At 50.5% G+C, this 12,066-nt stretch overlaps 1 protein-coding gene across 3 annotated transcripts in view; it reads left to right on the forward strand.

The window, feature by feature from the left end:
- The first annotated feature begins 773 nt into the window (after positions 1-773).
- Positions 774-12,066, forward strand: part of AFF4 (ALF transcription elongation factor 4) — a 53,857-nt gene continuing 42,564 nt past the window's right edge. For 2 of the 3 annotated variants that reach the window (XM_075441853.1, XM_075441854.1), the window contains exon 1: positions 774-916. In XM_075441853.1, the coding sequence (XP_075297968.1) occupies positions 870-916 (47 nt within the window). In that variant the 5' untranslated portion in view covers positions 774-869. Of the gene's footprint in view, positions 1,140-12,066 lie in introns of all 3 variants that reach the window. The other variant, XM_075441855.1, reaches the window with a different exon arrangement.

A 12,066-nucleotide genomic window follows, 5' to 3' on the forward strand; every position in this document is an offset into this window, starting at 1 on the left:
TAAATTGAAAATGTTGATATAGTTGTAGGGTTTTTTAAAAATAGCCTCCCTTGGAGATGATTTTACAGCCCCTGTTGGAAGCGTGGGTACCGCTGTGCGTGGCGGGTCTGTCCCGTGAAGCTCCCCGGGGTCCGTGGAGCCGCGAGTGCTGCCGCGCTGCGCTCCGTCGGCCGGTTCAGGCCCAGAACAGGCCGCACGACGCTCCGCTGAGGTGAGAAACCGGATTAAAAGCCCCAGGCGGCGAGCTGCCCGGCTCTGCCGGCCCCAGGGGGTTCGGGGCTCCGGGCACTGCTCCCAAATCATTGCTCGGAAAACTGAATTTCTGCGGGTCTGAGCGGGCCTGGCGCGGCCTGGGCGCGGGGCGAGGCCTGGGCGGCTGCTGGGGGGGGCCTCGCGCCCCGGGAATTGACTGATCGCTGTCGCGAAGCGCAGCGGGAATCGCGACTGGCGGCGAGAGCGAGGGTCGTTCCTCGGGAGCGCGATATGCAACGGCAAACGCTGTTTGTCACCGATTTTAACCGGCTCCGAGCGGGCGGGGCCGCCACCGAGCCCGCCGGCCCTCACCCCGCCCGCCGCCAGGGGGCGGAGCGCTCGGGCGCCCTTCCACGTGACGCCCGCCGCGGGGGCGGGGCCACAGCACGGCCCTTCCCCGCTCATCGGGGTCACGTGTTCGCGGAGCTCCCCCCGCTCCCCCGTCGGCGAGTCACGTGAGCGGCGGCGGGGCTGCGGCGGCGCGGGGGCTGCCGGGAGGAGCCGCGGCCCGGCAGGACGGGCGGAGGGCGGGCGGCAGGGAGGGAGGCCGGAGCCCAGGCCCGCGTCGCCGGCCCTCCCCGACCCTCGCCTCGCCGCCGGCCCGGCCCCGTCCCGCGATGGAGCGGCGGGACCCGTGGGGAGCCGCCGTCGCCGCCTCCCGCCAGTGAGCCGCTCCCCCTCCCCCGGGCCTCCTCCGTGTCCCCCCCTTCCCCCCCCCCCCCTCCTCCCCGCCGGGACCGGGCCTGCCCCCGCGCTCCCCGGGCGGTCGGTGACTCGGCGGCGGCGGCCCCGCTCCCCCGGGCCTCTTCGCCCCCCCCCCTCCCCGCCCGGCGGGCCGGTGGCGGCAGCCAGGAAATGGTCCGGGCCTAGCGGAGCGGCGAACGGAGGTGAGACGCGGCCGGGCGCGGGGCAGGCCCCGGCCCCCGCTTCGCTCCTCGGGGAGCGGCCGCGGCCTTACCTGCGCGGGCCCCGGCCCCCCCCTCACCCCCGCGGGCCCCGGCCGCTGGCATCGCCCGTTCCCACCGCGGGGCTTCCCCGCCCGGCTCCGGGGGGGGGGAGCCCCACGCCCGGCGGGTGTCTGCCCGGCCCCGCACCCCCACCCCGGGGAGCAGGGCCCCGGTGACAGCTCCGGGTGTGGCGGGGGCCGGGGCGCTCCGCGCTCTCGGCCGTTGGGTTTAATCCTTTCCCGGTAATTGAGGTCAGGGCTCTGTGCCTTCCCCTTTGCTCCCCGCGTTGTGGGCCCTGAGCTGTCCCGGGGATGGAGCGGGCGATGCTGGGCGCAGGGGACGGCTTCGGGGAGGTCAGGAGAAGGGGGACGCGGGGGGTTGTGACCCGCGGTCGCATCCTCTGGGCCGGTGATGGGACGGGTGTTACGTAAAGCATCCTCCCCGGTGAGGCTGCCTGGGACTTCGTAATCGGAAGGGCGATCGCTGAGCGTTGCTGGAAGCTGGGCTGGCGAGTGCTTTTTTTGCCCCCCCTTCCTTTTTTTCCATGAACAAAGCAAAGCAAGAAAGTGTGGAGAGGGGTAACGCGAATGTCAGTGCTCGCTGTTGCTGTGTCTCTCATTCGCTTCTTGAAATGAGAAAGTGGGCAACTTTATTTTGGGGGAGAACGGAGCATCTATAGCTGTCTCTCAAATACGACCTGAAAAGGTGATGTGCTGCTGAAAAGAGAGCTCCGCTCCGCAGGTGTGGGCCCCTCTATTTCACAAGCCCGTCTCCTCGGCTTGTTACGGCCTGGTCCGATCGTTTACTTACGAGGGCTCTGACGGTGTTGAATGTTCACATGTTTCCACTGATGTCAGTCAGACCTCCCACTCGCCGCGGTGTGAGCCGACCAGGCACTTACTCAGCAGCAGCAGCCTTTGAAATCAACTTGTTCTGCTCAAGTCTGTGCTTTTATTTGTCGCCTTGTGGCCAGCTCCTTGCTAGTTACGGAACTTCTCCTCGTGGCGATATGTCTAGCTCCTCACATTGCTTTAAAACTCCTGAGTAGTCTCTGGGACGGAGTGCTTCGCAGCCCCGGGGCGTTGTTGAGAAATGGGGTCTGGCCAAGTGCTCTGCAGGGGTGTTTGTAGCCTTGATTTGTCATGTCGTTATCTGCTCTAAGGAGAGGAGCGTTACTGAACTGGCAGCTGCGGTTGTCCTCTGCCTCAGCAGGGCGTGATGCGGGTGCTCTTAGTCACTCAGGTGCCGTGTGGGGCTGTGCCACGGGAGTTGTGCAGCGGCCCCTGATGGGCAGCACGCAGTTCTTTTTGGCCAACTACGAGAGAGAAACTCTTACCCTTTGGCATTGTTAATATCTTCGCTTTATTAAGGTATCAATATTAAATTTTATGATTTCCTAACTGCTCCACAGTGTATTTGCAGGTTGGTTCAACAGAGGACAGCTTGCTCTTGCGCAGTTTTAACAGTCGTGAAAGAAAACCGTAAATTTCAAATCTAGTCTCAAAAATGGTTTCAGGTCCCTTATATTTCATTTACACATCTCTGCACCTCTCATTTTATGACTTTTCTCCTCTCTTTCAAACATTGAGAAAGCGAGACTGAGCCCCTGGGGTAGGTTTGTGTGCAAGAAGGCACACAGCAACAACAACAACAGAAAGTAACTCCTGTTCCTGTGTTTTGCAGTCTTCCCAGTTACAACGATCTGAACTCGATACAGCACGGTAAAACTTCAGTGAGATGTTACTTGGATATCCAGGTTGTCTTTTTAGTAAGCTGGAACGTGCGTTTGCGTGGTTCCGCCCCAGCTGTTTCATGAGGAGCAGCGACATGTTTTTATCTGCAAACGCCATACGCTTGGCGCTGTTGGGGTTCCTCCGTCCTGTTCTCGCTCGCAGCTGCTGGCGAGGATGTTCTGCTGCCCTGTGTTTCCCACCACGGTGGCTCCTGGATGTCGGGTGTGACTAACGACGTACGTCACTTGTGCGTTACTGGCCGAGAGCGCAGTTCACAGCTGCTTTTGAGGCAGACAGGGGACTCTGTGACCGAGGGGTGGTGAAGCTGCCCTCCTCCCCACCGGTATTTTCAGTGCTGGTGAGAGTTGCTGGAACTGCTCATATCTGCTCCTGGTGCCTCGCTTCCTTTCCCTCCCACTACTCATCCTCCTGGTAATGGTTTAAAAACTCACAAAATGCTCTCACTCTTTGCTCCAGATCAACAGAAATCTACAATGTTGAGGGTAGAAATGTTAAACAGTGATGCCCATGTCTGGGGCTGGATCTTGGGAGTTGAGACGTGAGATCAGCAGCCGTCCTGAGGGCGGATTTTGGCCTTGGTTGGGCGTATGGGAAGAGCACGAGCATCTTCCAGGAGGCCGCCTCTACCAGCAGCAACGTGTGTGCCGAGCTGGGAGGAACGTCAGTCGCACAGCGTCGTGTTTGGGGTCTGCTTGTCTGGGGTTGTAAGAACAGTCTGGAGATTTTAGTGACTTTGGGGTTTCTTCTCCGCTGCAGTAATTGTTCTTGGCTGCGTAATGTCAGGTTGTTACTCACGTGTGGTTTGTTGTGCAGGCGTGTTTCCTCTCGCTTGTGTTACTGTAGTCTCACAGTTACCTTCGACAGAGGCGAAGGAATAACTAAACTTGAGCCCACCTTCAATTTTAACGTCTGTCCTGGAGTTTGTATCAAAAAAGAAGCGACGTTGGTGTCATCTTTGCTAAGCAGTGAGAAGAGAATGCCCTGAATGGTGGGGAGTTGGAGAGGGACTGTCTGGAAACGAGTCGGGAAACTTCAGCAGATGAGACAGAGGAGGGTTAGCTGCATGTGAAGTATATTGCTAAATGTGTCAAAATAAGAAACCAGGTTCATAGAATTGCAAAGCTAAAGATGAAAGAACTTATCTGGCAATTATTCTTCTCCTGCAGGATTGTTCCTTCTCTGCAGTTACTAATGACTAACGAGGTGCTCTCCAGCTTGTGAAATGATAGGGGTTCTGTCACTGCTAGGAAGTACAACTGCACGGGCTCGTGCTCCTTCCTGTCGTAAAGCTTTTCTCGCAAGTTTAGTCAGCCTGAATTTTAAAGAAGTACAGTTCTGTTACTGTCTCTCTTTCTCATGTGGGAATCCAGGTTTATTCTCATTTTAGATGCTTGAACTAGATGTACATATTCCTGTTGAATTAAGGTTTCCCATTTTGAATAATACCGGTGCTGTCTGAAATGGAAATCCGATGTTGTCGAAGGCTTTTGTGGAGGTGCCTAGCGCAGCACATCGCTGCAGCGGAGCGCGGCTTGCCTCCTTGCCTGGGCCTGTGCCAGCTTCGTACGTGCCGTCCAAAATTCCATTTTCCCCTGTAGCTGTGATATTGTTTGCCTCGTGCATTCGTGTCTGGTTTGGTGTCTGCCGTCTCCCCAGGCTCTCAGTTCTTACTGATTTCCAAGTTTCTTGCTAAAACTTTGTTTCAGACCTCTTTTTTCCGTAATGTAGCGAACTATATGTTCTCCCCAAGTGCATGAGCTTGTAGTTCTTCAGGTTGTCATGTGTCTTGTTCTTACTTGATTCGTTAATTCTTGCTGATGAACGTAAAACCTGGTTTATTAACTGGCAGTAGCGCCAGGTACCAACAGGAAAAAAAGAAAAAAAAATACCTCCTTGTGCTCAGTACTGTACCAACATTCTTCAAGTTCTTGCCCTGAAGTCTTGAACTAATTTTCTTGTGTTAACAGCTCATTAAGAGAAGTTTTCCTGCGCTTCTTTCTGTTGAGCTGTGGTCCCCAGTCCCAGCAACGCCCCACTAGACAGCTCACAGCCCCCTTTTATTGATCGCTCCTTATTACGGTTCATCTTAGTTTTTATTCATGTCAGAACATTTATTGATAATCTACTTGGACGTGTTGCTCTCCATGTTTTATAATTAAGCAAAATGTACTTTTACTAGTACTGCAAACCTGTAATGACCACGTTTTGCGGCACAGAGTGCTCTCTCATTCCAGACCTCTCCCTGTGGACAGATGTACTCCCGCAGCCTCACAGCAGTCTCTTGCTGTTTATTCCCAGTACTACACTGGGGGCATAAAGATCAGACGCAGCAGACAACAGGCCAGGACAGCGGTGCGCTTCCCTTCAGTGTCAGCACTCGGTTTATTTTCCTGCAAAGAGTTGGTGTTTCCCCCGTTGTCTGAGGTTTCCAAGAGCAGCTTTAAGATGGGTGTCTTCTGGGCTGGGCTCAGGACTCCTCGGCTTTGCAGTTACAGAATCGCAGAATGGTCGGGGTTGGAAGGGGCCTCTGTGGGTCATCTAGTCCAGCCCTCCTGCTGAAGCAGGGAACAGAGGCGGGTACTTAGGATCTCGCTATAGTTGGATCACAAATCATGTTATTACATAGATTTCCAGTTTTAAGGAAAAAATAAATAGCATGTTTAATTTTTGGAACCAAGCAATGGGAAAATAGTGTTTCTAACCAGTGACCAGTTAAAAAGTACTCTTCAGACAGGAATAATTGTTTAAACTTGTCTTTAGCTCAGATCCTAAGATTTCACCGAGGTAAGTTGCTCCCCGTTAGATACTTCCCGCAGCAGCCTTGGGCCCTGCTGAGGTTGCCCGCCACGGAGCAGTCTCCCTTTCCTGCCTTTCCACTGAAGCGAAGGTACGTCTGCAGCTTTGCTTCCCGAGTTGCATCGTGGTCTGTCATCAGGCGGCGATGCGAGAAACGGAGCCGTGCTTCAAATACAGAAACCAAATCCACGGGAGGAGAACGGAGTGGATGTGTTGTGGCCCTCTGGGCTGCGGGTAGCGTGTAGGTACCGAGGTGGAGGCACCTACCCGTGGACAGACACATACAGGGAGATCAATGTACGACTGCCCTGAAGCCATATAAGGCAATGTTAGTGTAGCTGGTCCTCCAGGAGCAGAAAATCTGGACACAAGTTGTGATGGCTTTATTTACCCGAGCAGGCGGTGACGTTGGGTGCTTTTTTCCTCCTGTGCTTTGGGGTTGTGTAGAACACTCGGAAACGCAGAATACACTTGCCTTAGTCTGATCCTCTTGCAAGTGTCTGTGTTTAAATGAATATTTAACGTCTGTACCGGTCGTCTGCAACACTTTTCTGCAATTTAGGCTTCTAAATACTGAACGTGTGCTTCCATGTGTGCCACCATCTATGCCAACGTTACTACAAAAGCTCGAGAGCTGATCGTAATTGTGCACCTTGATACATTCACATGTTATTTTTTTGTTGTTGTTTGGTTTTAATTTAATTTCCAGAAGACAAAGAGATTTCAGTGATGGAAGTGTTTAAATGGTTTTAATTAGGCTTTGATGTGCCCAAATCATTAAAGCAAGTAGGATGAGGAGATAAGAGGCCGCGATTCTCTTTGTATGGTTTAGCTGCAGAGCAACTAAGGGAGTATTTTTCCTATAGGGGAGGGTAAAATCAAACCAAAAAAAGCCACATCAAAATGGGAATTTAGTTTTTGTGTGGTGTTACGCATTTTGTGGGCAGAGGAGTAACCAGAGTTTCTGGAAAAAAAATCAGAAATGTGCCAATCTTTCAAGTGTTCCATTGCTGTTAGCATAAGCATTTCCGTGTTTAAAGATAATTAAAAAATTGCTTGGTCAAAGTTTTCTGAAAAATTGAGCTGTTAAGATGAAAATGTCAAATATGGAGAAATGGCTTAAAGGACTTGATGGAGGAACACGCTGTAATGTTGATTCCTCAAGTTGTACTGTGTTTTGGCATAAGAACAGTTACCTAGTGGAAGCTGCTGTGACTGAAAAATGCTTGATTTTACAAAGATGGCTCAATATTATTTTCTTCTTGTACCTTCAAAAGCCTTGAAGCATAAAGATTGGCCAGGATGAGATAAAATGGACTGAGATTTTTTCCGATCTCATCTCTTTTTCTGATGAGCTGGGTGGCCCTGTAGGGACAAGAGCTTACAGAAGGTTTTGGTTGCATATTTTGAGTAGGTTTTTGTATATTTGGGTGGGTGGGGGGCTGCTGGCGGTGGGGTTTTCTGTTTGTTTGTGTGAGATTTACCATGAAACCTGCCAGTCCGCCTGTGGTTTGGATGCCGGTGCCTCGCGCTGGTGTGGAGCTGCCGCGACCCGCGCCGGCTGCGGGTGGCAAGGGGGCTGGCCACGGTGCCTGCTGGAGGTGCTGGTGTAGGTGGACGGGGGAAGTGTTGGAACCACTGTGTTTACTTTTGTCCGTATGATGCTGAGAGGATAAATTAGCATCGCATTAAAACGTTGATCTGACACGGTGAAAACGATGGTGTAGGTAGCCTTTAAAAGATGAAGGGTGAAAAGGCTTCTCCTGGAGCAAGGATTGCTTCTGCTGAAATATCTGCGCAAATTGTATTTAATGAGGAAAAAATACAAGAAGGGAGTTCGTACGGTGTCACCTTCTTAGCCAGTAGTTATCAGAAATAGATTTTGCTAGGAGAGCATTTTAAGAAGTAGTCTTCAGCTTAAATTTGTTGAGCACTAATAACCACCTAAAAAAGACTTTTTTTCCCCTTCATTTCTTTTCTCCAGTTTCCTCTTTTTTTAAGAAAAACGTTGGATTCTCTTATGGCCACATGAAGCAAGATCCTTGCTGAATTGACATATAAAGGTGTTTTCACGCTGTCTTCTTCACGTACCTAATCGGTCCGAATAGCTTGTGTTGATTTTTTTGTTTGTGGGTGTTTTTCTGATAAATCTGTTGCCCATTTACTCTACCTCGCAGAGCAGCAGCACGGGGGGGGGGGGGGCACGGGTGACTGCAGGGACACACGTGTGCTGCCGGGTGCTCCTGCCCTCGGTACCTGGCACGCGCCGGCGTGTATTTACTCACAGGAACGTTAAAATACATTCAGTCATGGTTTACTGACAGACTCGAAAAGTAAAGATGGTGACAAATGGGTGTGGTTTGATCTTGGTTTCTGTGTAAGAGAAGATGAGTACAAAATTTGGATCTCATGGGCTGGTGTAATGGAGTGGATTTCTTGCTAGCAGGGGTGTACTTTGTATTTATACAATTTATTTTAATCCATTATACAGTTCAATATTTTAAAAATTATTATGTGTAAGTAAATAGTGAATCGTACCTTAAAAAAATTTATCTTAGCTTGCATTTCTTAGAATTCAGTTAATTCAGCCAGCAGGGAGGAGTTGCTGTCTGTGCCAGGTGCCTAAGAAAGGCAACAAAACCGTTTCAGGGAAGCTGGCTTGTCCACCGTATCCCTGGAAGCCTGAGCAGTGAGAAGCGTTCCTGGCCCTGTGATTTCTGCAGTACCTGACAGCAGATTTACCTGTTCACAGGGATGTTACCGGGTTTGAGCTCTGTAACGGACTGATGCCCTGAGAGTCAGCGTGTGGACTGAACTGGCCTGTTGCGTGAAGTGTTTTGAAATTCAACTGAATTTTGACTTTTGCAAGGTTGCTTCTGTTTTCTTTAACTTCAGACAAGAAGAAGCGACTTTTTTTTTTCTAGTGGCGAGATTCATGGAGTCTCACTGACTTTGTTAGTTATAGATGTTGTTATGATTCGGTGTTGTGCAGTTTCATGTCTGTCTTTTCGCTTATAGTTAAAAATACGTTAGGAGCAGCGGCTCAAGCCCAGCTTGCACAACGCCTTTAGCAGTTTATCAAATGCAGAAGTGAAGTTTATGGTCTGGGTAGACCAAAACCTGTTTACATATCTTCTGCGTAAGATACTTCATAATTCTGATTGTTCATAATGAGCCCATCTCTGGCGTAACTGCGCGGTGCCCGGGTGACGGCAGGCTGCGTGCGAGCCGTGCTCCTGCTCTGCGGGGACGACCACGAAGGCTCCGCTTGATCCCGCTGCCCTGCCCGGGACCTGGGATCCCTGGAAGCAGGGAGCTGCGCACGCCTGGCTCTGTCCGGGCTGTCTTTGGTGGCTCCGTCTCGTTGCGGGGCTTCGGTCGGATAGAGGTGTGGGCAGCACGGCTTTTGTGTTAAGGCCACAGGCAGAAAAGTGAGGAAAAAGCTGTAAGAAGTTTTGGGGAAAAAAAATCCCCACCCTCAAAAACTTAACATCACTGGGGGGGGAAAAAGGTAATGTCATTTTATTTAAATGATTTATATAACTAAATGAACATTTATCAACTGTTTTCCTGGAGTAATTGATACTGCACTAAATGTCTCCATACTTGGTGGCTGCTGAAATGTTTTTCTCAGTCTGCTTATAGGGATTATGAAATACAGGTGGCATTTAATAGGTGGGATGAAGAGTTAAAAGCGTTCAGCTTTTTAAACCAGTGTTTGTTTGTTTGGAAGCACGGCACATCAAAGCTGTGGCTTTCCTGCCGAATTTCAGCGTACCTCTGTGCTGGTCCCTTCCTCTCTCTGCAAGCTTTTTTTTTTTTCCTTTATCTGCAGATCTTAAATATTCCTCCAGTGGGTTTTTCCAGAGTTTAACTAATATGCACTCTCATCATCTTAGTGTGCTTAACTTAAAACTTAACTTTCTGATAGATTTAAAAAGTATCCCAGGCTGTAGAGCTGTCATGTCATTCACATACTAATAGCAGCTTTTAGACAGGTATGAAATGGTGATGAATTTGGTAAACGTTTTGCATGGGTTGACAACCAGGGGAATCAAAGTGTTGTGGTTTAACCCAGCAGCTGGCAACTCGGTACCGGACAGCCGCTCGCTCACCCCTTCCCCTCAGCGGGATGGGGAGGAGAGAGGGACACCAGGGAGAGCTCGTGGCCGAGACAAAGTTTAATAGAAATAACACAATAACACTATCGTACTACTAATAATATATAAAATAAAATGCAATTTGTCACAAACTCTGTCCACGTCAAGCAGCCAGTCCTGGGAAGAGAGCAAGCTGGTCCGGAACAGCTCATCCCACGGGAGGGCCCAGAGGCCGGCTGCGAAACGGCGAAAGGCTGAATGAACAACACTGAACCCAGCAGAACTCAACGGGAACGGTTCTCCTGAAAGGGACTGTTCTGGCGAGGCGGAAGAGCCGACTCCAGGTACCTCCAAAGCACGGAGTGCTCTCACCGCTCAACCTGGGCATCCGCTGAGGTCTGTCCGGCCATGCCCCTTCCCAGCTGCCCCACGCCCCGCGGGTGGGAAGCCTGGAAGGACCTTGATTTCCCTGGCAACAGCTTCGATGTCAGTACGTTCTTACATTCCTTCTTGAACTGAGCCCAAACAGTGACCATGCTAGTGGTGAGAGAGAGAAGTTTCTCACTGCATGAAGAAAATTTACTCCATTTCAACCAAACCTCCACACCGAAGTTCAAATTCTTATTCTCTCTCTTCTGGTACACAGAATTGTGGATTTTAAGAAGTCTATGAACCCTTCCAGTGGTCAAAATGCAAAGCAAGTCTGGAGATCCCAGAACTGCTAGCAGAGACCACTGGTGATATGTGAGTTCAGACCTTCACTTCTGAAAAGACATTTACATGCCAACATGCGTGAACTCAGTTGGCTTTTTGATGCTTCCCCTCCACCCCCCCTTTGGTTCTTCTGGTGACAGTCTGGAAATGTAATTCGCTTTGCTCTGCTATTCAGTCTTTCTGTGGCACGCCTCGAGTGTCTGTAGCATACCTCAAGTGCGTTCCTGTGTTTCTGAAGAGAGGGAAGTCACAAAATGGTGAGGTTCCTCAGCCCTTGCTGGTCTGCCGACACGCTCTCGGCATCCTGCTGCTCGTTTCATCAGTCGTAACCACGCTGCTCGTCAAGTGTTGCAGACAAAGTCCGCCTGTGACGCTGCGATGCAAAAAACCTAGGCAGTACTTCAAGGGGACTTTTGTGGGGTTTGGGGTGTTTTTTTGTTTATTAAGTTTTGCTGTTTTGAACAGGTTGCTTATTCCTGCTCTCTAATGCTGATGTGACTGTTTTGGGGGTCTTGGAGTGTTCAGATTTGCCTGTGTTTAAAGAGAGCCCTGCCCCAGAATACCTGTTTTGAACCTGCACAGATTTCCGTGGTTCAGCGTAACCGACTCCGTCAGTGGCTGTGTCGGCACAGCCAGGAGAGCGGTGTGGGGCAGGGGCACGACACGGGGAGGGGGCTCCTTCGGGCGTCTGCCTTCAACCAGGGACTTGGACCCACACTCCTGCGATACTCTCAAATTTTAAAATTTGCCTTTTGCTTCAAGTACCAAGTGGAGCTGGGCACAGGATTTATTAATAGCCCCAAAATATTTTATTACTGATGCTTGTGTTGTGAAGATGCATCACATAAAAGCTGTGTTTAGAAAATAACCTGTGCTTGAAAGAGCAAGGGGAAGAGGCAGAGATGCTGTCGGTGTTTATACAGCGTTGTCACGTGGACGAGACCTTACTACTAGGAGCAGTCACAAGAGACCTAAGCGCTTTACACAGTGGCAGTTTGTTATCTCAGACCCTGATGTTCAGTTTAGTGGGTTACGCAGCGGAGCACCCGAACCTTGGCTACACGGGGAAGGCTGAGAGAAGTGTCTTGTGAGACAGTGCAGCCAGATGAGCTTGCAGTGGGGCTGGGGAAACAGCGGTTAAACCTGGGTAATGTCTGTGATAAACTTTATCTCTCCTTGCTTTTTCTGTAGTTCTGTTCAGGTGGCAGAAGGATGTGCACCTTGAAATGAGCGTGACTTTTCCTTTTGCGTTCTCTCTTGTAGTTTAGATGGCATCTCATGAAAACATTGTTTGCGGTTTCAAATCTTATTTAGAGCATATTTATCAGAGAATTATTGTGAAGTGAATCCTGTCTTGATCCTAATGCCATAGAGTTCGTAACACTCAAATGTGATGATGCCTTTTATGAAAGTAAATTAATGTGAGGAAGTCAGAACTATAATAGCAAGATTAACGTTGGATGTCTGAATAACTATTGCTTAATAAAATTTAAGCACCAATTG

The sequence above is a fragment of the Opisthocomus hoazin genome, chromosome 22, assembly GCF_030867145.1.
Source record: "Opisthocomus hoazin isolate bOpiHoa1 chromosome 22, bOpiHoa1.hap1, whole genome shotgun sequence".
NCBI lineage: Eukaryota > Metazoa > Chordata > Aves > Opisthocomiformes > Opisthocomidae > Opisthocomus > Opisthocomus hoazin.